Source organism: Melanostigma gelatinosum, assembly GCF_949748355.1.
Source record: "Melanostigma gelatinosum genome assembly, chromosome: 21".
NCBI lineage: Eukaryota > Metazoa > Chordata > Actinopteri > Perciformes > Zoarcidae > Melanostigma > Melanostigma gelatinosum.
The window spans coordinates 13,370,785-13,396,872 of record NC_136654.1 but is presented as its reverse complement, the minus strand read 5'-3'; the positions used below and the strand labels follow the sequence as shown (position 1 = coordinate 13,396,872).

The window sequence follows — 26,088 nt, the reverse complement described above, 5'->3', positions numbered from 1 at the left end:
TTTAAATGTTTGTATAAAACTGTTGCAGCGATTTCTCCTTCAGTCACATCCGAGGTGCTTTAGTGAAGGCCGAACACATTCTGCAGAGACATAAAACACTTCATTACATCTCTGAAATGCAAGTTAAATCACAATTTCACAAAGTGTCTGACAGTGACAGCGCCACAATGCACCTGACATGCAACCCTAAAACCTCAAACATACAGTGGTTATGTTAAAACATGTGGCGCAAAGATTAATCGGAGCATGCAGAGAGAAGTGTAGCAGGAGTCTGCAGTCATGCTAGCAGCTTTGCGATGCTAACATGCCGATGTTTAGCAGGTGTAATGTTCACCATCTGAGTTTAGAGTGTTAACATGCTGACAGTTGCTAATTAGCACTCAATACAAGTACAGCTGAGGCTGATGGGAATGTGGTATTTAAACATAGACTGTATGAGGAGGATATGAATGTACTGTATGTACTAAACGTCATGGCAATCCATCCAACAGTTGTAGGGTTGTCGAGTCACTAATTGCTAAAAGTTTCAACCTGCTGGGGGCGCTGCAGGAAAACAAAGTCAGAGGATCACCAAAGTAATTTAGATGAATCCTCTGGGGAACATGAATGTCTGTACAAAATGACAAAAGATAACATCATGACGTCCATCCAATAGTTGAGATATTTCCGTCTGGACCAAAGAGGTGCAGCGACACATCGCCATCCCTTGAGCCATCACCATAGCAAAGTATGATGTAGATTATACCACCATAATCTATTTTATGAGAATAAGATTCCTTACCTTTGACCTTTTGTCCAAAAACATTAAAGTGTAGCGAGGCTTCGTATGAGTTGTCCTGTGAAACGAGAATATAACATAACATTCTTGCTTATCAACGACTTGATTCATCCCAGAAATCAACAGAATTACCATGAAGTCACTAAATCCCAGGATTCATGTTGGAACGCGCTCTCAGTAAACACATTCATTGTACACCTCTTACCGGCGTTCATGATAATGTTTAACGGCGAGTTGTACATCTGCAGGTGTTGTTGAGGAGTCTGGAGCTCGTCTCGAGTCAAAAGCTTGTTGAGAACCGTCTGAGAGACGATCAACTCCGGAGACTCATCCAGCACTGACCCAGGAACAGCCTTAGAAAGTGTACATTCAGAGAATAAAAACCTTTATTTTGTGGTCATAAAAACTGGTTTTCTATAAAAGTAAACACACCTTAGATACTTCAAGGTGTTCACTCAGTTTCTGCAGCGCTGACAGGACGCAGCAAACCAGAGTCTCTGTGCTCTCCTCCTCTTCCTCAAATCTCTTCGACTCTCCGGCCATCTGATCTGCCTCGAGCACCTTCAGTCCACAACATCAAACACTCAAACAATACTCATTCATGAGGACAACGCACAGACGGGGGGGGGGGGGGGGGGGGGGGGGGGTATTTAAATAGATTGTTACTTTTTTGTCTTTTATTTTGACGTTGTCACTGCAGTCGGTGCATTTCCTGTTGCGCTTTTATTCTGAAGGTATAAACACCGGAAGTAAGAGGCCGCTGGAAAGCCGTTAAAAAGCCGTTAGAAAAGTCACTGAAAGGACGGAAAAAGTAATTTAACAAGGAAGATGGATACGGTTTTATTGTTTTAGCACCTGGCCGATATAGGCACAAGTTCTTACGGTGTGTTCAAGGAGTGATTCATGAAAGACTTATGGACCATCAGTTCAAGACTATAGACCATTATTCAGCCGGGATGCTACACATTACTACAACACTTTAATCTGTCCCCCAGCTGGATGTGCCTCATGTTAATGAAACCCTCAAAGACCAGAAGCTTGAAAATCAATGACAGACCTTGTAGCTCCACTGTTGGAACAGCCTGCTTTGAGGGTTATGTGCCATCAACACAACCTTGGGAGCTTCCAGGAAGGCACTGAGAAGGGATGTAGAAATAATGTGTATGGTTTCATAAATGGTATCAAACAGGCTGAACATTTAGACTTTTCTCTATTCTACAGTGACCTCATTAGGATGTATAGGGAGATATCATTACCTGTCTGGCTGTTGTTGCATGTCTGTGAGGTCTTTCAAAACAGAAACCAGGACGTCCCTAGATGACTGGAAGAGAACCACACAGAGAACCTCAAGTGCACGATATCACACTTCACATCTTCATCATAGATAAACAGTAAAACTTACTTCGATGATATGCAGCAGACAGGACGGATAAATCAACAACAGGCCCGTCATATTATCCAATATATACTGTTTGCTGAGCTGAAAGTTGAGTTTTTCGTAATGAGCTGTGTGGAAACAAACAACAGGACAGCTTGTTGCAGTAAACTGAGAAACTGAGTTGTCAAAACATAGCCGCAGCCTTTCCTGAGGCTTTTATTGTGGAATTCCTCGAGCAAGAACCACAAAAAGCTCATACAAAGAAGCCCAAAGACTCATTTACACAAAGAGGTGTGAAAGCTATAAAAACAAGGGAAAGAATACAGCCGTTAGCTGCTCTGATGGCAACTGCAGCACATTTTTGTCATTTTAATAGTTGGAAAATTGATGTTTCTCTGTATATTCAACCGTTTGGTTAGCAAATAGAGCAGATCAATACATTTATAACATCAATTACCATCACCCTTCATTTCCCCTGAAGGAAAACTGGATTAAACTGGTATAATGGTGATTAGTTCATTGATTAGAATGAAGGGATCCTGTCAAATGGGAAAAGCACTGCCCGGCTATCAAGCGTTGAGCTATTGTGCTCTCGCTGTTTGCAGCTCTAAAGGTAAATTGCTCGCTGACCTCCCAGTTCTGTCCTGTCAGCAAGATCTTGGGGGAGCCGAGCAATCAGTACCAGCCGCTGTAGCACGATCCTCTGTAGATGAGACCGTGAAGGAAAGACTTAGAAAGACCTGCAGAGTGACAACAGGAAGTCCTACAGAGTGCTCTGTCACATATTACACACATACAGGAACCTGCATGGCCAAACGGAGGATCATTTCAATGAATATTGACTTATTTGACAAATTGTACATTCTTAGATCTTAGACTTCAATGGTGAAACAATTATCTACAACTATGATCATCTGTCATTTTAAACAAACCGCATCCTCTTCCACATCCGTCCTCTGTGCCATAAGCTGGTGAAATAAACTACCGGTAGTTCCAGTTTCCTCCTCTTTCTGATCCTTTGCTCTCATTTCTTCCATCATTCTTTCTCTATATGTCAGATTCAAGCCCCGAGTGAGTGGAGCCCTCAGTGTTCATACAAGCTTATATCCTAGAAACCTATTGTTCTCCCAGATGCTTTAAAACAAAGCCTGCTGCACTCTGATGCAATAACAGGTATATGTTGAGAAGGCAAGATCCAATCCCAGGCCGGGACAGCCTCGTATTTCAGGTAATGGAAGCGTAGGTATGGGGACGGCAGAGGACACAGAATTCAGAAGACTAACTTTATTTGGTCTAAAGCTTGTTCCTTCACATGATAAGAGAACTGATTCGAGGGGAAATTATACATTCCTGATTTGGTTTAGTCTGAAAAAAATAATTAAAAAACTTAATTTCAATGTTCAATGTAATTTCAACCGTCAGACTATCTGTCAGCATCTTCTACACTTCTACATGTTTTTTTGTATTAGGGCATTTGCTATTAAATGAGATCCTTCTAGAAGAATAACTTTCATTAAAATATGGGGTCAAAAGTTATGAGTGTAAAACGCTGTTGTGCCATAAAAAACAGAATGTTATGTTATGCTCTTTCAAAACACCCATATACACCAAAGCACTAATGTCTGAATTAAAAAAAAAGCAAAAGTAGGCCTATGCAATTTGTCAAATAAGTATGTACATTTTATTATTTTTTTCTATTTCTGTGTATATTTATTATTTTCAAATTATCATACACATACATTTCTTTCTTTAACTATTGATAAAGCTGTATTTTAGACTTCAATATTTTATTTATTTTATTAAATTATTTTATTTCTACTTATATATAGCTAGTTGTAACGTGCTATATTTAAATAATATTTTGTATTTGAGAGCCATATTATTTCATATTTCGTATTTCATGAGATCAATATGGCTACTTTAATATTGTTGTCTTTTGACCTCATCACACAACTCTTTCCCTTCGCTTGTGGCGCACTCCGATGACGTCATCTCACATCGCCGTTACCTCCCGTTGTTGTTCCGCAGGTAAGTAATGTTAATGTGAACAAACCTCTCTCATCTCCCCGTGAGACACGTCAAACATGGTCGCTGTGCTGCCGTCCTCCTCCTCAGTAGCGTCTCTGTTTCCCAAAGAAACGTCTTTTCTGGTATTCTGTGAAGAAGCCATGATGCTAAAGTTAGCGTAGCTTTAAATTGGAGCTGCTGGACTGTTTGGAAAGGGGGGGGGGGGGGGGGGGGGGGTGGTCTCCGCTCTCTGTGGGTTACCGTCATCACAAGACGGACCGGTCACGTGTGACGTCACTGCACAGTGCCAGTAAAAGAAATATAAAAATAAAGGTCTATAAAAACCACAAAATGCTCGTGGTAAATAAGAAGTATGAGACATTTAAAGATAAAAATATATTTGACTTTTTTCCCCTAAAAATGTCTGTCTTGCAAATTTTTAAAAAGTTTGAATTTGTTTTAAATAACATTGACTTACCCATCATTATCACCACTAAACGCTGTTGTAGTCGATGACCAGCAGGTGGTGCTATTTTAACAGCAACAGTGTTATTGCGCGTCGTCATGCGCAGTTTATGTGCAGCAGTGACGCTCGTGAACACATCAGAGCAAGTGAATACAGAGGAAATCCACCCTAAAATATATTTGTTTTGACCGTGGTATTTAACGACTTTTTACTGTGATTATCCACATTTATTTTTCCCAAGATAGAAATTTAAATATCACAGCTGAATATTTGACAATTTCAAAAAACCTGAGCCACACACACCAGAAGAGATAGTATTCATATTTAGGGTGTATTCTCCTTTAAATGCTCGCTGAGAGGAACCAGCAGAGATCGTCTGACATCAGAGACGTGCGGCCTCAACAGCTCACATCAGCGGGCAAAATGGACTGATAAACACCACTGTTTGGGGCGATGTTCAGGTACTCGATACAATATAATTTATTGCATTTTATCTTTGTTTGGAAACCAGTAACGATATAAAACACTAGAACCAACATTTGCTTGATGTCAGGGTATTTATATAAATATCGTATATATATATTTTAAATTATGTAATTTATCACATAGATTACAGTATGGTCAATGTTCAACAGGGTCATGTTCCCAATGGAATTGGGCTAATATCAGCTTGTCTAAAATTGTCAGATTTTATATTACAAAGCTTCCTTAATTCACACCTGTACTTAATCCACCCATTAAATCACAGAATATATTCATTTTATTTTATAAAGTCATAGTCCAGCATCAAGCTTGTGCAGTTTAAATGGCTTTATGACTATATAGTTGTGTTTTTTTAATTTAAAATAGCCCACATAAAATGGCCTATGTTGCATTTTCCTCTGCTGTGATAACATTTGAGTTTCTCTCTATCGGCTTCTCTTTGAATCTAATCTGAAGCTGAATTATTCAGTGGAATCACATAATGAGATTGTTTTACAGTAGAAGTCAGTGACTGTAAAAGCAGCCATGCTCTATTTATGGTTGTTAGGGATTGTGTGTGACTTAGCTGTTTAACTCAGTTTGTATTTCCTCGGCCTCTTTGTGGTTGTAAAGTGTTTTATTGAATGTCAAGAGGACTCGCATGCTTTAAACGTGATGCTGGAGGTCAGTGTTGTTTACTGTGGTATTTACTCTGTGTTATCTTGTTCAAACCATACCTTTAAACCTCACGCACCATTCTGATTCAGGCTTATTGACGTTTTTGGACTCAGGAATTCAAGTGGATTTGAGGATTTGTGCAGCACTTCAAGGGCTTTATTGTTTTTTTTGGAATTTTTTTTCCAAATTTTTCCACAACATACCTTGGTGCTTATTTTAGACATCCAAGTTTTAAGTTTTGTCTGTAAGATAATATCCACTGACTGGTGACACCAACAAGTTTCAAAGAGCTTCTCTGTATCTGTAGCCTTGTTAAAGATGAAGTCATCATTTAAATAAATGAGGACTTTCCTAAACATTACCGTTTTCTTCTGTCAGATTCTGGTCGTGTTCCCATTTGTTCCAGTTATGAGTTGGTGTGATGATGAATGAGGCTCCTTCACGTACAGACACCTCTGGGATTCACTTACGTATGTAGGTTGATCAAGAGCTTTTCAAAATAAAGCTAGTGGGCCACATTTTCAACAAGTTACAAATTTGTAGTGTTGTGGTGTCAGACTTATTTAATGCCAATATAAGATTGAACTTATGGAAGGCCATCAATTAGCTGTTTTGTTGAAACTCTGTAAAGAAGAGTTTGTGGTTCCTCCTCCAAATCTCTAATTTCTAAATTCTGTTTCTCACACGTGTCTTTTTTTATGGAATAAAATTTCAGGCCTAAAGTAATCTGAATATATATATATGGGAGTTTGTTTCGTTTCAGAACTTTTACCTCTTTATAATCACTCGTGTTTTCTTCTTCATTCCTCTACAGATTTGTTTGCCATGGAAACGGATATGACACCAAAATTCTCCTCAAAAGATGAGGAAATTGACTTCTGGAAGACTCTTTCTCTCAAGTACAAGGAAAGGTACGCAAACTGGTTCTTTTCCTTCTTCGGTTAAGTTGTGACGTTATCTTAATCACATAATGTTTTTCTGATTATTGAAAATATTTGTGTCCTTCTGCAATTACATTACTGAGGAAAACAAACATTTTACAGCATCAGAAAATATCAGATATTGTCTTTTGTCCTCGTACGCAACACGCCAATAACCGTACGTAGACGCACCTGTTCCTGATCTGAGTTAATCCCTTTAGTTCAACAGTTGGTGGTTTTCCAGCTTTGTGGCGACACTTTGTGTTCGTCTTTTTCTCATTTCAGCACAACAATCCAGCACAAAGCCAGCTCCATGAAGAAAAGGGTTTGACAATATAACAATGTTATTGACCCCACATCGGGGGAAATTCAGTTGTTACAGCAAAGGAATAAAAGTGATGAGGTGATAAAAAGACAAATATAACATATAAAATTACATTTATACAGCTTCTATTTATTGATGTGAACTTGACTGGTTTGCACAGAGCATACAACACCTCTGGGATGAACTGGAACTACATGTGGACCACAGATTGTTCCTCTCGGATCACGAGCTCTGATAATAACCCTGCAGTCTCTTTGTGTCTGTGGGAACCACCTCAGGAATGTTTGATCTGCTATCTTGTCTTTGTTTCAGTCACCCATTCTTACTCTTTCAATCAAAAGCCAGCGTTGGAATATCCAGTGACAGGTTTCTTTATGTGTGTGCTGAGCAGCGAAAGCTCCAGTGGGAACCTCTCCCTTATTTCCCAAAGCGGCGGCTCATGTTTCACATAAAAGACTCTCATTTCTCTTTGTCCTCACATCTCATGATGGTTATATAACGACACGGGCTGTTACTCAAACATCTTAATGATGTAAAGGCGGCTAAAATCAAATTTGCTGCACCCAAGATGAAATCTTATCTTTCAACACGTCACCCGATTGAGATCAAACTCGCTGCGATGAAGGAAGCAAAGTCGGGCCGACACTCGGTTATTTAAGAGTCTGTAGACGATGAGATTCCTTCAAAGTAACTGCTTAGAAGTGATTGAAAAGTACTTGTGCATTTACTCGTCACAAAATTGTTGTGAAAATTCAGAGAGTTAAAATTAGCATTTTCATCTTGTGAAATGTTCTTCTTGCTGAGGATTCCCTCATACTAACTGTTCTGATCCACTGGAACATCTTGAATAAAGAGTGAGAATTGAAGAGGAAGCGCCAGTCTGCTAATTAGTCGCAGCCAAACCTTTTCCAAGTAGAAGCGGTTCAACGCGAGGCTGAACATTTCCACAGTGGGCCGATCACAAGCGTTCATAAATGGGTTTTCTGGCTCTGTGCCACCTCCAGCACTTTCACTCGTATGATGGTTGCCATTTTTAGACTGCTGGCTCTGTGTGTCCATCCAAGTGTGTTCATCCGTGGTCATATCCACAGACGCTTACGTAACGAGCACTATGTGGTAAAGCCGTTCAGCGATCACATGTTCTGTGAGGTTGAATGAAACGTCAGTGATCAGACGAACTGAACGCACACAAATGTCGCTCAGTCTGTTTTTGTACGTTGTTACATGTAGAGTAAGTTTGAGTCAGTTCTATTTTTATCGCCTAATATCACAAATTTGCCTCAGAGGGATTTACAATCTGTACAACGTACAACGTCCTTGGACCCTTAAGGGGAAACCGAACCAAAAAAATACTTAAAGGGTACAAAGATACAATCACCATCCTGGTGAAGGAACCTCACAAACAGCTGTATTTCTTAAGGAAACGTAATCAGGCAAAATTCCAAGTTTCAAGTTCTTGTTAACTTTTACAGAGGAGCAACAAAAAGCATCCTGACTGGAAAGATTACAAACTGTCATGTGATGTGCACGGCCCAGGACAGGAAGGCTCTACCGCGGGTGATGTAAACCGTCCACAAAATCATTGGAACCCATCGACTGAGCATCAGTGATATTGGTGACAAGAGGTGCAAAGAGCCAAAAAGGATATTAAAAGACGAAACCCACCCAGACACAGGCTGTTCACCCTGCTGCCGTCTGGAGAGAGGGACAGGAATGTTGGATGAGATTTGTTGTTAAGGAACGTAAATTAAATTACTTAAAGAACAGAAATAAATATGCACATAGATTGAAAGGCTATGACAATTACAACTCACTCAACAGCAGCGGTAGGTGATTGTGAGTCTGTGGAACATTATCTGGGTCAGAGCTCCAGTGGCCACACGCAATAAAATAAAGATAAACATGAGGTGGAGTGCATGGCGACCTCTTTCTGTCTCCACTCTGTTCTCTAACTCCTCCTCCTCCTCTTGTCTCGGCCCTCAGCTGCCAGGAGGCCCAGGAGGAGCTGCTGGAGTTCCAGGAGGGGAGCAGGGAGCTGGAGGCCGAGCTGGAGGCTCAGCTGGGCCAAGCAGAGCACCGCATGAAGGACCTGCAGTCTGAGAACGGACGACTCAAGAACGAGGTCGACTCGCTCAAGGTAACGACAAAGTGATCTGTGTCTCTGCAACAGTGGACTCGTGGTCGTGTCATCTCAGGGTGACGTCCTATTGATGAAGAAGATGTGCTGATAAAGACATTGCTGTAATAAGTGACTGACAGTATAGCTGTTGTTTCTTATTTATGTACAAATATCTATATTATGAGAGAAAATATCAGTTTAATGTGTCCAACATATATTCCAAAATGAACTGTCAGAGACTGTGACTGACAAAGTGACTTCATTTCAGCTGTTACCAAAACTCAACTTGCTTTCAAGGATTTGAAAACAATAAAAAGAGAACATTAGAGATAGAAATAGTAGAAAGCTTTCGCATCACAAGACAACGTCTGATGAGCTTCAAGTGTTTAAGAGTGAGTGTTATTGATATGTGTGAAAACAACCGATTATGCTAACTGACGCTCGGCACAAAGTTTTTAAATTTGAGGTACATTGTGTTATTTTTGTGAAATGTAATTTAGAGCAATCTCAGTCAGTATCGGTATGAAACAGCATTTTGATTAAGTGATTAATTATTAATTTATATGTAAGAAGTAGTTTGTGTGGTGCAACACGTTTTCATTCAGTAAATCTCATAAGTAGAAAAATAATTTAGAATTTACAAAGAGGTGCAACCTGCTTCCAGATCGTTTAGTCTTAAAGGAATAGTTCTACAATTTGGGAAATACATTTATTTGCTTGCTTGCCGTGAGTTTAATGAGATATGCGTGCGGTAAATATGAGAATACAGCAGATACAATACAACAAATGTTTTCCTGTCAACTTGTGACCTCTCACATTCGCCTCCATGTTAAAAATCACTGATCTAAGCATGAACAGTGCAGTTAATGCACACTGACTGAATCAGATGATTGAGAAATACTCAAAAACCTCACTGTGCTGTAAGCTCTGAACCAAGCCAGTACAGCGTGTCTCCATATTTACCCTTGAAATTAATATTTGATGCTTGTTTTTGTTTTTTACATCACCACTCGTCCTCTAGTGCAGTCTCTTGGGAGAAGACGTGAAGTCTCGCTGTAACAGCTGCCGCTCCCCTGGATGCAGTGCTTTTATTTATTGTTTTTAACGTGGACCTGCAGCTTTGCCTCTCGGATTACAGGTCAAAGGTCACAGGAATATTGAGATCAAAGCCACACAACAAAATAACAGCTGATAAGTTGTCATCCATGACTCCATGTGCAATCTAAATGTAAAGCTCACCTCAGGAAGGTGCTGATGTGACTCTCTTTTCTAATTTCAACACTGAAGCTGATCTGTGTGACTCTCATACATTATGCATCAGGTTGTGTCTCTCGGTCTTATTCTCGCTCCATAATTACAGACAGGCGGGAGGCTCATTTGTGCGTCCATGTTGCCATCAGAGATGAGATGTTTGTGCCAAAGTGTCTGTCAGCTTTTAGCTTCCACACATTAGGTGGGAGAAAACACAACAGTGATAGTTTTCGCAGCAATATTGCACTTTTCTTTTGCTTTTTGGACATGTGTTTTTGATTTTCATGATACAACACTGTTAGCTCAGTTATATGGTTTCCCCACTGATGTTAGTCGTCAGTTCAAACAAAACATTTTCAGGAAAAGTTTTAGAAAAGTCAGCCAGTGAGACACTAACTTCGTGGTTTGCTACAGAAAGGCCTCATCCCTGCAGCACTTTATTGGAGACAGCCTAAAGTACAACGCTACGGTGGCCTTGAGGTGCAAAGCGTAACAGCACATCACACAACACGACAGCATTACCGAAAAACAACGTTTCACAAACAAATCTGAAAACACAACATTTTATAAAACAATGCATCACAGATAAACACTAACATTTCTGAAAAGATGATATTTCATATTAATTAAGTAAAAAAAAATGCAACATTGCAGAAAACATCAACAACAAATTCTTAAACCAATGTAGAAAACACAACATTTCCGGAAACGCAAACTGTAGAAATAATGCATTTTTGACATGTTTGTGTTTTGCACCGCAAGGCCACCGTGCAAACCTCACAGCACGGCATAAGATACGTCTAAACTGCTCAAATATTTCACTGCCACGTCAAAGGGACGAGGCTCAGAGTTACAAAGGGCTGTGTGGCTGCAGTCGAGTCAGACGCCTCAGTAGCAGCAGATGTAGGTCAGCCATGCAGTCGAGCCTGCCGGTACTTATCGAGCTGATTGTCTCGGAGCTGGTGGATATTTAGGTCACACTTCCAACAGAGGGGGAAACGAGGGGAGCGATGAAAAATAGATGATAACATGTAGATGGTGAGTGTGGGGAGCTGCTGAATAATGTCCTGACATGAAGCTCCCGTGTCCTAGATTAAACACATGTGATCAATAACGTGCTGAGTCTCTTCTGTCGTCCTCCTCCTCCTCCTCAGGAGAGGTTTGAGCATCAGTACTCTCAGAGCTACAAGCAGATCTCCATGCTGGAGGACGACCTCGGGCAAACACGCAGCATCAAGGAGCAGCTCCACAAATACGTCCGAGAGCTCGAACAGTCCAACGACGACCTGGAGAGAGCTAAGAGGTCTGAACGGGCCCACCAAAATAAAATACCAAAATCACTTTTCTTGAGAGTTTGATGTTCCTGAGTAGCATGTGATCATTTTTATGTGTCGCTAAATAAATATTTATTTCTTTATTTTAAGGACAATACAAGATTTAAAATATGTATTCATTTTTGTTTGTTTTATTCACTATTTCAAACAGGCTTTGTTACATTTAAATGAAATGCAACCAATGCATGTAAGATTTTTAAAAACAGACCGACAACTACTACAAACATTAATTGAAACAACAGCGACTGAAAACAACAATTAAGAACAACAAAGATGGAAAGAATTTATGTTTCCTCATAAAAGCTCATTTTTATGCCTCACTAAATAAATATGTATTTATTTGTATTCATAGGATAGTACAGTACAGACAATATTGTGACCAAATCAGCTCCTTTGTGTTTCCCTGTTTAATATTTATGGAAATTTAAAATTAGCAAATGGGTCAAATTCAATTAATATCTTCCCCTGAATGGGATTAAAATCAATGCTGCAGATATTGATCCCTTATTCGTACTTGAATAACCGGTAATAAATAGATGGGACGTGCAGGATATCAGAGGATATTTAATTAATGTTGCTTCCTCTCTGACTCTCTCTCAGAGCGACCATCATGTCTCTGGAGACCTTCGAGCAGCGTCTGAACCAGGCCATCGAGAGGAACGCCTTCCTGGAGAGCGAGCTGGATGAGAAGGAGTCGCTTCTGGAGTCTGTGCAAAGATTAAAGGACGAAGCCAGAGGTGATTAATGACTCGATCCTTTTATTTTTTACTAATGAGCCACGCTGTCAATCGCTCTCTGCTACTCATTAGCATACAGCTGCTGCAGCTTTCCCACAGATCTGTAATCAGGAGTTTCTTTGTTTTGTGTACTAATCTGCTCTCTGGGAGGAGCTAAAACTCATTTATTTATTTATTTATTTGTAGACATGCGGCAGGAGCTGGCCGTACGAGAGAGGCAGTCGGACGTGACCAGGATGTCTGCTCCAAGTTCGCCCACACAGGAGAACGAGAAGATGGACACTGCCGTTCAGGCCTCCCTCTCTCTCCCTGCAACCCCACTGAGCCAAGGTCTGGACAACGCCTTTGCCAACCCGACAGGTAGCTGCAGCCCGTCTTCCCTTGAGTGCTTTCTTTTCTCCTCTCATTCTGCAAGTAGTTCTTTGTTGTTGTTTTTAAAAGCTTTTTTCATGTAATTGTGTCCACTGATGAAATAAGGAGCACTTCTGGTGCTCTCTGAGACGAAAAACGTCACCTTAAAGAGGAGGAAATGAAATTATTTGACTATTTTTAGGGTGTAGCATAAAAGAACAAACATTTTCAGCCACTCAAGAGGATAGTTAAGAATAAAAAGCATTGATAACTTTGACAATCAGTTATTATTGGGTTAATTATTCACGTGAGTGCAAATTGTCAAAAACTAAACATTTTAGATCGTCCATGTAATTCCCAGATACCCTGCAGTATAACAATGACATCTTTATACAAATTAGAACCCTCCAAGATATTCTGTATATGCGCATGAAATGATTTATTGTCTCAATAAATTTCTGCTGGATTGGTCAGATGGTCTTTTAGGGAAAGGATTACATTTTCATATGCTTGTTTGTACACATTTTGTCGTGGTTGAGTGTAAGATTGGAAGGTGAATATCACACGTCGTACGTCAGTTACTTTCCACCATTTCATTTGAATGTGTCACATTTTAAAGATATGAAAGATGGTCATTTCACCTGTCAGAGGTAACGTCTGAAATGTCATTTTGCGTCTGACTGTCGAGTAAACTACTGATTGTTTATTTGTCGGGAGATGTTAACGAGTGAATATATGTATATTTAATAAAATAAAAAACATTTTCTGTTGTACAGCTCTGTCAAACGGTTTTGGTAGCAACTCTCCGTTGACTCCTTCTGCCAGAATATCGGCCCTCAACATCGTCAGTGACTTACTCCGGAAAGTCGGGGTGAGTCACTTCCTGTTTGCAGTGATTGACATGATTTCTTTCCCTTTTCTCCTCTACATCACAAACGTGATGTGGAAAGTCCTCGTCTGTCCTTCATCTTTACGTTCATGTTCATGTCTCCACCACAGGCTCTGGAGTCCAAGCTCGCTGCTTGCAGGAACTTTGCCATGGACCAGAAAGCCAGGAAGGCGTACGGTCTGGACAACAGCAACGCGCTCAACGCAAACACAACCAACTACTCGCAATCGCTCCACATGTCGTATTATGAGAAAGCGTGAGTGAAACCAGAAAACCCACCTGGCTTTTGTCAAGTGCTTCATCTCTTAGTAAGAAGTGAGGGATGAGTCTTGACAGTGGCGGCTGGTGGAAACTTTTCTAGGTCGGGCCATCCTATCAATTTCAGCAAACATCCCAGTATGATTTAATGCAAAAAAAATGAAAGGATCAAACACGCATTATTACTTTGCAGTTAAATATTTAACATTTATTCCAACACGAAAAAAGTAAATAAAACTTATATAATATAACATGTTACCTCTCCGCCAAATCTCCGCCAAAGTTCTCCTCTCAAACGGGTCTTGGAGGAGGAGTGCTCGCGCTCGCGCCCGCCTGTAGAGACTTCTCCTGACGAGAACGCGCAGCGAGGGGAGCAAAATCGTTTTGGCCCCACGCTGAATCTATTTGATGGCGCTGATTGGCTAAATTGTATGTCACTCATTTATATCTTCAATCAGCAATTGGCTAAACTGCCTCATAGACCCGCCTCTTTTGGGCCAAAACGATTTGGCCCCCCAAACTGTGCGTTCTGAGACGTGTCTACACACAGGCGGAGAGGACGAGCAGACGAGCACACAGGCGGAGAGGACGAGTAGGAAACGCATATATTTTGCGCAGATATCATATTTTACACACATTACTGGGTACATTCCATAGTTCAAAAACACAAATATTGACAATTTGTATAATTTATGATTTTTTTTTTTTTTTTTGTGGGGCCATGCCCTCTATTGGCCAGCCGCCACTGAGTCTTGACGAGAAGTTTGTAATTCCAGTCCCTTGTGTTTATGGGATGCCTTAGTTGTGTTATAATGGTTAAAGGTCAAATGTGTCTGATGTGTCCGCCGACTGGAGGAGAATCTGAGATCTGTGTGCGTTTCTTTCCCAGCAGGACAGAGATGGTCACGTTCCCTGCATTGATTCTGGGTAATCGTAGCTCCTCCCGTTACCTGAGTGTGTCAGGGCGCGTTCATGCATGCTGCTGGTGGTTTTAACAAACCTCTTTTCCCATTTGGTGAATAACGTAGAAATAACCATGACTGTGGGATAGATGGTGTCCACTAACTGTAATGGTGGTGGAATTTTACCGCTGTCCTTTTTAACTCTAAGGTGAACGAATAGATCTCTTTTCCTACTAGTGTGAGTTGTTTATGCTTTGTGTTGGTCCTAGGTCTAACCAGGTCTTCTTCTCCTTCATATTTTAAGCTACAGAAACCGTTCAACTATTAAAATGTTCAGCTCTTTCACCAGAGGGGTGCTATGATTTTTCATATTTTGCATATTCTAACCTTTTAACTTTTTGAATTATTAAGCTTTTTATTTTCAATGGGATCTCTATGGAGAATATTTTCAAAACTTCTTCAACTTTCAAATCCTTCAACTTCCTCATACTTTCAGCTACAGACACCATTTCAACTTTACAATGTTGAGAAAACCCTTAACTATTGCCAACATGATTCCGCTTTTTGATGTCTTTTAAACTTTTTGAACTGCAGCAATTTAACTTATGATTTTTCAGCCCTTTTCTGACTTTATAATGGGTGTGTATTGCGCAGCTTAGAGTGCGTGATGTCACCGCTAGAGTGAAGAGCAGCTTGAGATTCTTGTGAAAAAAACATTTGTGTTTTGCCACTGTGTCCACAATCTTCACTCTTCATGCATAATTTCTGGATGTAGAAGTAGCTAATATTGTCCTTGTCGTAGAAGAATTACTGTGGAATCCCACAGATTTCCACATTTGACACAGAAGCCGTTAATTGAGAGGAAAACCAACTTTCTGCTCCATAGAGACCAATGTTAAATTTTGCTTCAAAAACATCTTCCACAGAACACGGTACCCCATTTCTAGATCGCCAATTAAGCCACATTTCTTACACTACAGACACAATTTTTATAGGATCTGTTCTTCAACTCATCCTTCCTCGCACTTATTAATATCGGAGCAATAGGCGCTACGGTTATGGGAGTTTTGAGGATTTGTTTGAGAGGTGTTTCCCTGTTTTATCTCCATGACATGGCTTCAGGCACACAGGTGTTTGCGATTGACCCAATTAGTGATGTTGATAAACACACATGCACCTCTCGCTCTCTCTCTCTTTTTTTATTTATTTATTTATTTATATATATATATATATATATATATATATATATACATACATACATACATACATACATACATACATACATACATACATACATACATACATACATACAGTCATTTCAGGTCTTGGAGATTTTTAGAGGACACACACACCCCATTTTAAAATAAAAGCCGCACACATAATTTGTTGCAGCTGTTACGTGTTGCAGCTTGGCCAATCAGATATGAGTATTCTGATAAGTTTCCTGATTCGAGTGACATTTACACACACCGCGACACAAGAGGGAGAGGCGAGGAAAGACATGGCAGAGCAGGACAATAGTCATGTAAGCTGTAAAAGATAAAACATAGTACAATCTCCAAATGAGAAAATTTGCCAGCGATATCAGTCTCTCTCTCTCACTAATTCTTTCTTCTCTCTCTCTCTCTCTCCCTGTCTGTGTCTCTCTCTCTCATAGTCATTCAGGTCTTAGAGACTTTTAGAGGACCCCCACACACACACACTCCATTTCAAAATAAAAGCCCCAAAGAGTGAATTCTAATTGAAATGCTTGTGATGAAGCCAGGCATTTAATAACCTATGTTTATGTGTGTCAGACATTATGATTATGTCTCCCCCCCCACCCAGCACCACCCTTTCAAAATAAAAGCCCCATGGATTAACTGTATTTAAACAAGCTCAAAATTAGGCTTTTTGGTTAAAACAATTAATGCTCTTACTAATACTGCGACAACTACTACTGCTGCTAATATAGTATTACTATTGCTGTTACTACTACTTCTACTGTAACTTTTGCTGTTGCTACTATTACTACTACTGCTACTGCTATTACTGCTACCATCAATATTATTACTACCACTACTGCTATTACTACCACTACTACTATTACTTATACGACAACTGCTACTACTACTGCTATTCATGCTACTAAAAGTCGTAATACTACTACAGCTATTAGTACGACTGCTACTCGTACTACTACTACTGCTACATCTTCTACTGCCATTACTACTACTACTACTACTACTACTACTGTGATATTAAATACTACGACCAATACTACAGCTATTACTATGACTACTGATACTACGTCTTCTACTACTTCTTCTAATTACCAATACTTCTACTACTAATAATACTTCTACTACTACAAATATCACGACTACTACTACTAGTAGTTGTTCTAATACAAATAATACTTCTACTACAACTTATACTACTACAAATATCACCACTGATGACTTTTTTTAAGCCACAGAAACTGTTCAAATATCAAAATGTTCAGCTCTTTCAGGAGAGGTGTGATATGACTTTTCATATTTGTAATCTTTAAACCTTTTGAATTATTAAGCTTTTTGCAATTTGTTTTTCAATTGGATATCTATTTTCAGCAATGTTGCGATTAATTTCAGTTTTCAGCATTCCAACGCATTTTCAGCAGGAAATGCTTATTCTAGTTTTATTTAACAAGGTACATTTTAAAACAATGTTTGTCAGAAGCCTCAAGGAAGAGAAACTTGATGACAAAAACTACAACAACGGTGAGGCTCATTGATGACTCAGAGTAAGAGAAATACAGAATAATCACCAGACTTCTCCTTTTAAAAGTGAATCCTATTTGTTTCCCTCTGCTCATGTTGTTGTGTGAGGCCAGTGGTGTGACGCTGTTCAGTGTCTCTGCATATTGAGACGCACAGACAAACAAGGTCATTGTCCTTCTGGTGTCAGGAGGAGGGCATTTGTTATGTTCACCTTCTGGCAGTTCTTACTGTGATAGAGGACAATGTGATGAGAATAGAGCAGAGTGTTGAACCTCCGTACTTTTTTAAGTACTGACCAAATTGTTTACACATTCATTCATCAGATACTCCCTGTTCTAAAACGAGGAATTATATTTAATTGTATTTAACATTTTAAAATCTGTCCATGAATCATAAACATAAATTCTGATGCCTAATCTTCCATGAAATAAAGTTTCAAAAGAGGAACATGTGTTGTGTTGACACTGCCATGGAATGTTTTCAAACTTTACCAGCCCTCGATTTAGAATGATCTATCTTTCATTCATACTGAACGGTGCTGAGTCATGACTCAGGTCTCAACCAAACAAAGAGATACTGCTCATAGTGGGACTATCGCTCACAGAGGAAACCAGTTCAACCAGTCGGTCAGACTAACTCTGCAGCTTCCTTTTCTACTTTCAAGTTCCATTCATAGCAACAAACGCATAACTTTAAAAGACTTCATCGCTTTTGAGGAGCTGCAGCGTCCTCTTTGTGTGAAAGGATGATGATGATGATGAGTTCATAATGAGGAGGAAGAGTTTATTTCCAATCAGCGTCCCTTATTATGGGAGTCCAAATCTGCCAGGAAAAGATAAATAGACTAATCACTATATTGAATTTAGTTTTTCATGTTGTCGTTGAACATAAAATAGAAGAGTGAAGGTCGGCTAACTTTATAAGCAAACGTTAATTTCAAAAAACCTTAATAATTTGGGCAATTCATTCAATAAAAGAGATGCACTTGTTAACCCAACTGAAAATGATTTGTAATTAAAGTTTATGTTCCCTTCTTGTTGAATTGTTTGATCAACTGAAACTTTTTGAACTCAGCCTAAACTTTTTTTAGTTTTGTGTAAAAATGTATTTCACAATTCTGACCTACAATGAGTATTGTTCATTTTTGTCACTCCTAACTGTTCCTGTCACGAATGGGCTTCCATACTTTTCAGCTTGTTTCATCATCGCTGATTAAAAACAAGTAGCTTTCCTTTGGAGGCTTTGATCTGTAACTCATCAGCGGTTGGTTGTTTTACTGAGACCTTTCAGTTTAAATGGAACTCTGTTCTGTTTTTGCAGGAGGACCGTGAACGGACTGAAAGCCGGTGCCCTGACAGCCATCACCGCCCCTCCTGCTGCCTCCTCCCCGGGCTTAGTGCAGCTCGCTGTGTGACGGTGAACCCAACACATCTCTTAAGAAAAGAAAAAGAGGGAGGCCCCACACAAATACTGTAAAACTTTATTGATGTACTGTTACTCCGGGCCCTCTCTGTTGTTCTGGGTCCCTGTCTGTATATTTCATGTGTTACTGTATCTGCTGTTTGCTCACCGGCTTCTACAAAGATCTGCTCTTCACATATTTAAAGATTCCTCCAGGAGCTCACCCTGATTTGTAAAAATGTGTGCACCATATCTTCTAAAAAGAGAAAAATATTATGCAATTAAAATGTTTGTTTTTTTCTCCACTACTTTAAATAGCAATAACTTCAGTTATGGCCACAGTTAAGTGCACTCGGAAATAACTAGTTTCATGGGTTTGCAGATGTGCTGGATGGCTTCCATCAATTATTGATGTCTTCAAATTGTCCAACATGTGGTCCTCAGAGGTTCAATGTTTCAAACGTGATCTCTGGTGGTTTTGGCTTCTTACTGTTAAATCGTAACGCTCTGATTTGATTGCATTTGGTCTTTAGAAGAAGGGAAGGGGAGTCTTTGTAGTGGGTCAAACACACCATCTTTCCTCTGGACTGTGTGACAGGATGTGTACAGTATTGGTCATATTGATCATTCTCTATAGACATGATGCTGTCGTCGTGTTCGGACCAGCGTTCTTGTCTTCTGTTGTCAAAAGTGTTTTGTTCTGTTTTTAAAAGCTTTTCAGTTATTACTCGACACTTTTCACACGAGTGAAGCACTCCGACATCGTGTGAACTCACTTTTATTTTCATGTGCAATATTGCTTGTTTGTTATATTTTGTGGGTTTAATTTATTTCAGATTTCTTTTACGGCATGTTTTAATAAAATGTGTAATTAAACTTTGAATTTTGAATTTGTTTGTGTTCGACATGAAAATCAATCAGCCGTCTCTTTAAACTGGTTTGTTTTTCATTCTCAAAGTCACATTTAATCAATAATGTAACCGACTAAGGTGACTGCTGACTCAACGGTTCTTGTCAGGGTTTAGACCTCTAACAAGTCTGAAGATTCTGCCATCTGATTTGTACGCCCAATGACAACGAATGGAAGACGGGAAGGAAAAAACCTGCAACAATCTCAAACTCTATGTTGTGCGTTTGAAAAGGTCAGAAAAATAAAAGAAAATCTTGTTTGATTGATAGTTAAGGAGCTAAAACAGCAGTATGACCCTTTAAATTATCAACACTGCCCCCTGGTGGGCTTAAATGTAAGCACAAGAAAAAGGCAGCTGATTTTTAGCAATTTGGTCATTTCATAATTATTCATGTCTCAAAACAGACACAAAATAGTATCTTTAGCCTCGATCTTTAGCCTCGATAGCGCGCGGAAATATATTTAACGTTAACCTAGCTAAACTGCTATGCTTCTGCCTGTGAAATATATTTGAAATGTCAATAGCTGATCAATTAACACAGGTTTATGTTACTGTATGCTAGATGTGAACTAAGTTATATAATTACTTCAGCTCTCAACTATTATTTATTGGGACCGGTCTACTTTCTGTTCCCAGAGTCAGAACTAAACATGGAGAAGCAGCGTTCAGTTTTTCTGCTCCACATATCTGGAACAAAGTCCCAGAAAGATGCAGGTCTGCTGAGACCCTCAGCTCATTTAAATCAAGACTGAAGACTTTTCTGTTTGCTGCTGCCTTTAATTGAACCACATTCAATTCATATATTAATCAATGTCCTGCATTTCTGCATTTTACTACTGCATTTTATTTCTTGCACTGTTTTTTTATGTTTTAATGAATGTTCTTAATTGTTTTTAAATCTCATTTTCTTTTGCCTTATGTTTTGATGCTTTTAATGGTTTTATGTGAAGCACTTTGAATTACCTTGTTGTTGAAATGTGCTATACAAATAAACTTGCCTTGCCTTGCCTTGCCTTTATTAAAACTTTTTTACGAATTAAAACATGATGCCATTGCTACACGAGCAGTTAACTGAATGCAATGTTTGCTAACATTAAAAAATTCCCTTCGGTTAGAGCGGCTTCGGGCTCCATGTTTATAGCCGCTGTCTGGTGGGGTATGTAAGAAATTTGAGCAAAAAACTGTAGTTAGTAGATATAATAAAAGTGTTTAATAATTCATAATTAAGAATCCATAATTAGTCATAATCATAAGGGTTTTGGGAATGCATAATTAAGATAAACATAAAGTGATGTAGGATTAGTAGCTAAAAGAAATGAAGCTTCTGCCAAGTTTGCAGAAGTCTAGTTTATATACTGAAGGATTATCATAGAAGGAATTAAGCAATGACTGAGAATTTGAATGTGTTAGCTGCTCAGGGAGAGAGAGATGTGGAGGCAGGCGTTTACTGAGGTGTGAGAGGAGGTAGCCAATAGAAATTGAGATAGACGGAAGGGGAGGAGTCGCGAACGAATATGTGGGCGGAGTTAGAAGTGTTTTTTATGCCTCTTTCTAGCATGCGGTTTCCTGGGACGGCTGTGTCTCATGGGACCAGAGGTAGTTTTTTTCCAAAGGGGGTTAATATTGTAATATTTCGTAGGAGTATGTACTCCAATGTTTAACTGTAATCGTACTTTCATCAGTGGAATTAAATTCCTTATAATTGTAAACCAGCCTTGGTAGATTTCTTATTGCAACGTGTCGTCTGCACAAAGCAGCCGGACACACGTGCTCCGGCCTTCTCCCTGTGGGGTGTGAGTTTCAGCCTCGACAGGTAAGACAGTAAATAAACGTGTGTTTGTAACTGTAGCTTGCAAGTTAAGGTCAGAAAGCGGTGTTAACTGTTGAAGATCAGTCCTGACAATTTCAGGCACAGTGAAATGTAGTTATTTAAAATTAAAAGCTCTTTGTCCCGGACTGATCTTGTGTAGATTTAAATCCTTGGTGAAAGTGTGTGTATATAGTGATTTTATTCTGACCATACTTGTGTCTCTGCCCCAACAGGAAACCAAGAGGGAACAAAGTACATGTTCAACTCCAAAGGACTGTTTCCTGTTCCCTTCGGAAGGATAACCAGACGACGATACAAAATCAGAGTGAAGCTCGGCTTCTTAGGAATGCTGATGGCCAAAGCCATTATGGACTTCAGATTGGTAAGCACCTCTATTTTCTGTTCTGTTTTTTAAATCCATCAGTACATTCATCTTATTTAGATCTGTTGCAGTCAGAGCTTTCAGGCATCAAGGTGTCTGCTGGCAGTCAACTACACTGTTGTTATTTCAAATATTGGTCCTAATATATCTTTCAACATTTAAAACATTGTATTTTCATGCACATTTTCATTTGAACTGACTTCCTAAACCACTTTCCTCTCGCTCCTTCTGGCTGGACCTGCCTCTGGGGCTCCGTTTTTTAAGTGGATGCTCCGGCACGAGGAGTCCATCAGCTCCCATGACCTGGTGAACATTGACCCCGGTGTGGCGAAGTCCATCCAGCACTTGGAGGATGTTATCCACCAAAAGAAGAGGTTGGAACAGGACCGGTCACAGGTGAAGCACAGCACATATGACTTTTCATGAAAGCAACTAAAAGTACATCATTAGTCTCCATTGTAGTCCTGAAATACATTATTTTTCCATCTGTCTCTTTGTTTGTGTGCAACAGACAAGGGAGACCCTACAGCAGGCCCTGGAGAGCCTGAACATGAACGGCTGCTCAGAGGAAAACTGAGGCTGCTCCTCGTTTCTTCTTCCATACATCCCTTCATCCCTACCCTACATCCCTTCATCCCTCTACCTCGACCACTACCCCACATCCCATCATCCCTCTACCCTACTCCCCTTCATTCCTCGACCCCTTCCGCTTCTTGAATTTAACAATCACTCCACTATGCAATAAACCTCTCGAAACTCATACTGTTATTGGCCTGGTCCTTGTTAGTGAATAATGGTCTGGACTCTTTAACTGATGGTCTATACATCTTTATTGAACACACCGTAAGAACTATGAGGAAAATAAATAAAGACAAACGTTATTGAACACTGTTCAGCATCTTCCCTATCCTTCCCTCTAACATGCTACATTTAACCACACGGTGGAGCCTTCGAGTGGAAACAGCAGTTTGTTAGCTTGAGCTCTTTCATCAATTGATACAAAACAGAAAAACAGTAGCAACCTAAAACAATATTTTCCAAAGAATAAGTTTGAACAGGTACTAAATCATATCGGCCAGGTGCTAAACTAACAAACCCGTAACCTTCATCCTTGTTTTTAATCACTTTTTCCGTCCCTTTAGTGACTTTTCGTTTCGTACCGCTTCTTACTACCTACTTCCGGTTTTGTACCTTCAAAATCAAAGCGCAACAGGAAATGCACCGACTGCAGTGACAAAACATCCAAAATAAGACATACAAAATGAACACTTTAAATACCCTACATTCTCAGAGATCGTTTACATGATATTTCTTATATGTTCTATACAGCTAAATCAGCCTGGGGTCAAATTGACTCCAAAGAACACCGATGTGTACAGGACATTGAAAACATATGTTAATTTCATGTTTACCCAGTTGTCCCCATTAAATTAGGAGAAGTCATTAAATATGAAGCAAAAAAAATGTAAATCATTTATTTGGAGACGTTGAACATTGAATGGGGTCAAATTGACCGGAGGGTTGAGATCAGGAAAGGTAGAGACTGGCGCTCGTGGGCCGCAATCAACAGTTTCTCCTCCAATCTCTCCATGCTTTTTTTTTTTTTTGTGGGGCCATGCCCTCTATTGGCCAGCCGCCACTGAGTCTTGACGAGAAGTTTGTAATTCCAGTCCCTTGTGTTTATGGGATGCCTTAGTTGTGTTATAATGGTTAAAGGTCAAATGTGTCTGATGTGTCCGCCGACTGGAGGAGAATCTGAGATCTGTGTGCGTTTCTTTCCCAGCAGGACAGAGATGGTCACGTTCCCTGCATTGATTCTGGGTAATCGTAGCTCCTCCCGTTACCTGAGTGTGTCAGGGCGCGTTCATGCATGCTGCTGGTGGTTTTAACAAACCTCTTTTCCCATTTGGTGAATAACGTAGAAATAACCATGACTGTGGGATAGATGGTGTCCACTAACTGTAATGGTGGTGGAATTTTACCGCTGTCCTTTTTAACTCTAAGGTGAACGAATAGATCTCTTTTCCTACTAGTGTGAGTTGTTTATGCTTTGTGTTGGTCCTAGGTCTAACCAGGTCTTCTTCTCCTTCATATTTTAAGCTACAGAAACCGTTCAACTATTAAAATGTTCAGCTCTTTCACCAGAGGGGTGCTATGATTTTTCATATTTTGCATATTCTAACCTTTTAACTTTTTGAATTATTAAGCTTTTTATTTTCAATGGGATCTCTATGGAGAATATTTTCAAAACTTCTTCAACTTTCAAATCCTTCAACTTCCTCATACTTTCAGCTACAGACACCATTTCAACTTTACAATGTTGAGAAAACCCTTAACTATTGCCAACATGATTCCGCTTTTTGATGTCTTTTAAACTTTTTGAACTGCAGCAATTTAACTTATGATTTTTCAGCCCTTTTCTGACTTTATAATGGGTGTGTATTGCGCAGCTTAGAGTGCGTGATGTCACCGCTAGAGTGAAGAGCAGCTTGAGATTCTTGTGAAAAAAACATTTGTGTTTTGCCACTGTGTCCACAATCTTCACTCTTCATGCATAATTTCTGGATGTAGAAGTAGCTAATATTGTCCTTGTCGTAGAAGAATTACTGTGGAATCCCACAGATTTCCACATTTGACACAGAAGCCGTTAATTGAGAGGAAAACCAACTTTCTGCTCCATAGAGACCAATGTTAAATTTTGCTTCAAAAACATCTTCCACAGAACACGGTACCCCATTTCTAGATCGCCAATTAAGCCACATTTCTTACACTACAGACACAATTTTTATAGGATCTGTTCTTCAACTCATCCTTCCTCGCACTTATTAATATCGGAGCAATAGGCGCTACGGTTATGGGAGTTTTGAGGATTTGTTTGAGAGGTGTTTCCCTGTTTTATCTCCATGACATGGCTTCAGGCACACAGGTGTTTGCGATTGACCCAATTAGTGATGTTGATAAACACACATGCACCTCTCGCTCTCTCTCTCTTTTTTTATTTATTTATTTATTTATATATATATATATATATATATATATATATACATACATACATACATACATACATACATACATACATACATACATACATACATACATACATACAGTCATTTCAGGTCTTGGAGATTTTTAGAGGACACACACACCCCATTTTAAAATAAAAGCCGCACACATAATTTGTTGCAGCTGTTACGTGTTGCAGCTTGGCCAATCAGATATGAGTATTCTGATAAGTTTCCTGATTCGAGTGACATTTACACACACCGCGACACAAGAGGGAGAGGCGAGGAAAGACATGGCAGAGCAGGACAATAGTCATGTAAGCTGTAAAAGATAAAACATAGTACAATCTCCAAATGAGAAAATTTGCCAGCGATATCAGTCTCTCTCTCTCACTAATTCTTTCTTCTCTCTCTCTCTCTCTCCCTGTCTGTGTCTCTCTCTCTCATAGTCATTCAGGTCTTAGAGACTTTTAGAGGACCCCCACACACACACACTCCATTTCAAAATAAAAGCCCCAAAGAGTGAATTCTAATTGAAATGCTTGTGATGAAGCCAGGCATTTAATAACCTATGTTTATGTGTGTCAGACATTATGATTATGTCTCCCCCCCCACCCAGCACCACCCTTTCAAAATAAAAGCCCCATGGATTAACTGTATTTAAACAAGCTCAAAATTAGGCTTTTTGGTTAAAACAATTAATGCTCTTACTAATACTGCGACAACTACTACTGCTGCTAATATAGTATTACTATTGCTGTTACTACTACTTCTACTGTAACTTTTGCTGTTGCTACTATTACTACTACTGCTACTGCTATTACTGCTACCATCAATATTATTACTACCACTACTGCTATTACTACCACTACTACTATTACTTATACGACAACTGCTACTACTACTGCTATTCATGCTACTAAAAGTCGTAATACTACTACAGCTATTAGTACGACTGCTACTCGTACTACTACTACTGCTACATC

At 39.5% G+C, this 26,088-nt stretch overlaps 2 protein-coding genes across 2 annotated transcripts; one reads left to right on the top strand and one right to left on the bottom strand.

The window, feature by feature from the left end:
- On the bottom strand, positions 1-4,272 carry tex47 (testis expressed 47). The gene is made up of 9 exons (XM_079293153.1): positions 4,210-4,272; positions 2,787-2,859; positions 2,181-2,284; positions 2,035-2,099; positions 1,836-1,914; positions 1,211-1,339; positions 984-1,131; positions 782-836; positions 1-80 (listed from the first exon to the last, which is right to left on the bottom strand). The coding sequence occupies exons 1-8, from the start codon at positions 4,240-4,242 to the stop codon at positions 805-807; spliced, it is 663 nt and encodes a 220-aa protein (XP_079149279.1). The 5' UTR covers positions 4,243-4,272; the 3' UTR covers positions 1-80; positions 782-804.
- A 762-nt stretch (positions 4,273-5,034) lies between these two features.
- Positions 5,035-19,851, top strand: ndel1a (nudE neurodevelopment protein 1-like 1a). The gene is made up of 9 exons (XM_079293766.1): positions 5,035-5,090; positions 6,584-6,680; positions 8,998-9,151; positions 11,539-11,687; positions 12,319-12,455; positions 12,642-12,815; positions 13,583-13,677; positions 13,806-13,951; positions 18,917-19,851. Exons 2-9 carry the CDS (start codon positions 6,595-6,597, stop codon positions 19,008-19,010), a joined length of 1,035 nt encoding a protein of 344 aa, XP_079149892.1. The 5' UTR covers positions 5,035-5,090; positions 6,584-6,594; the 3' UTR covers positions 19,011-19,851.
- The last annotated feature ends 6,237 nt before the right edge of the window (positions 19,852-26,088 follow it).

Coding starts and splice junctions, on each gene's coding strand:
- ndel1a (XM_079293766.1), top strand. CDS start 6,595: ATGGAAACGGATATGACACCAAAATTCTCCTCAAAAGATGAGGAAATT. Junction 12,456..12,641: donor ATTAAAGGACGAAGCCAGAG/GTGATTAATGAC, acceptor ATTTATTTGTAG/ACATGCGGCAGGAGCTGGCC. Junction 13,678..13,805: donor ACTTACTCCGGAAAGTCGGG/GTGAGTCACTTC, acceptor TCTCCACCACAG/GCTCTGGAGTCCAAGCTCGC.
- tex47 (XM_079293153.1), bottom strand. CDS start 4,242: ATGTTTGACGTGTCTCACGGGGAGATGAGAGAG. Junction 2,100..2,180: donor GTCTGCTGCATATCATCGAA/GTAAGTTTTACT, acceptor GTTCTCTTCCAG/TCATCTAGGGACGTCCTGGT. Junction 1,132..1,210: donor AACACCTTGAAGTATCTAAG/GTGTGTTTACTT, acceptor ACACTTTCTAAG/GCTGTTCCTGGGTCAGTGCT.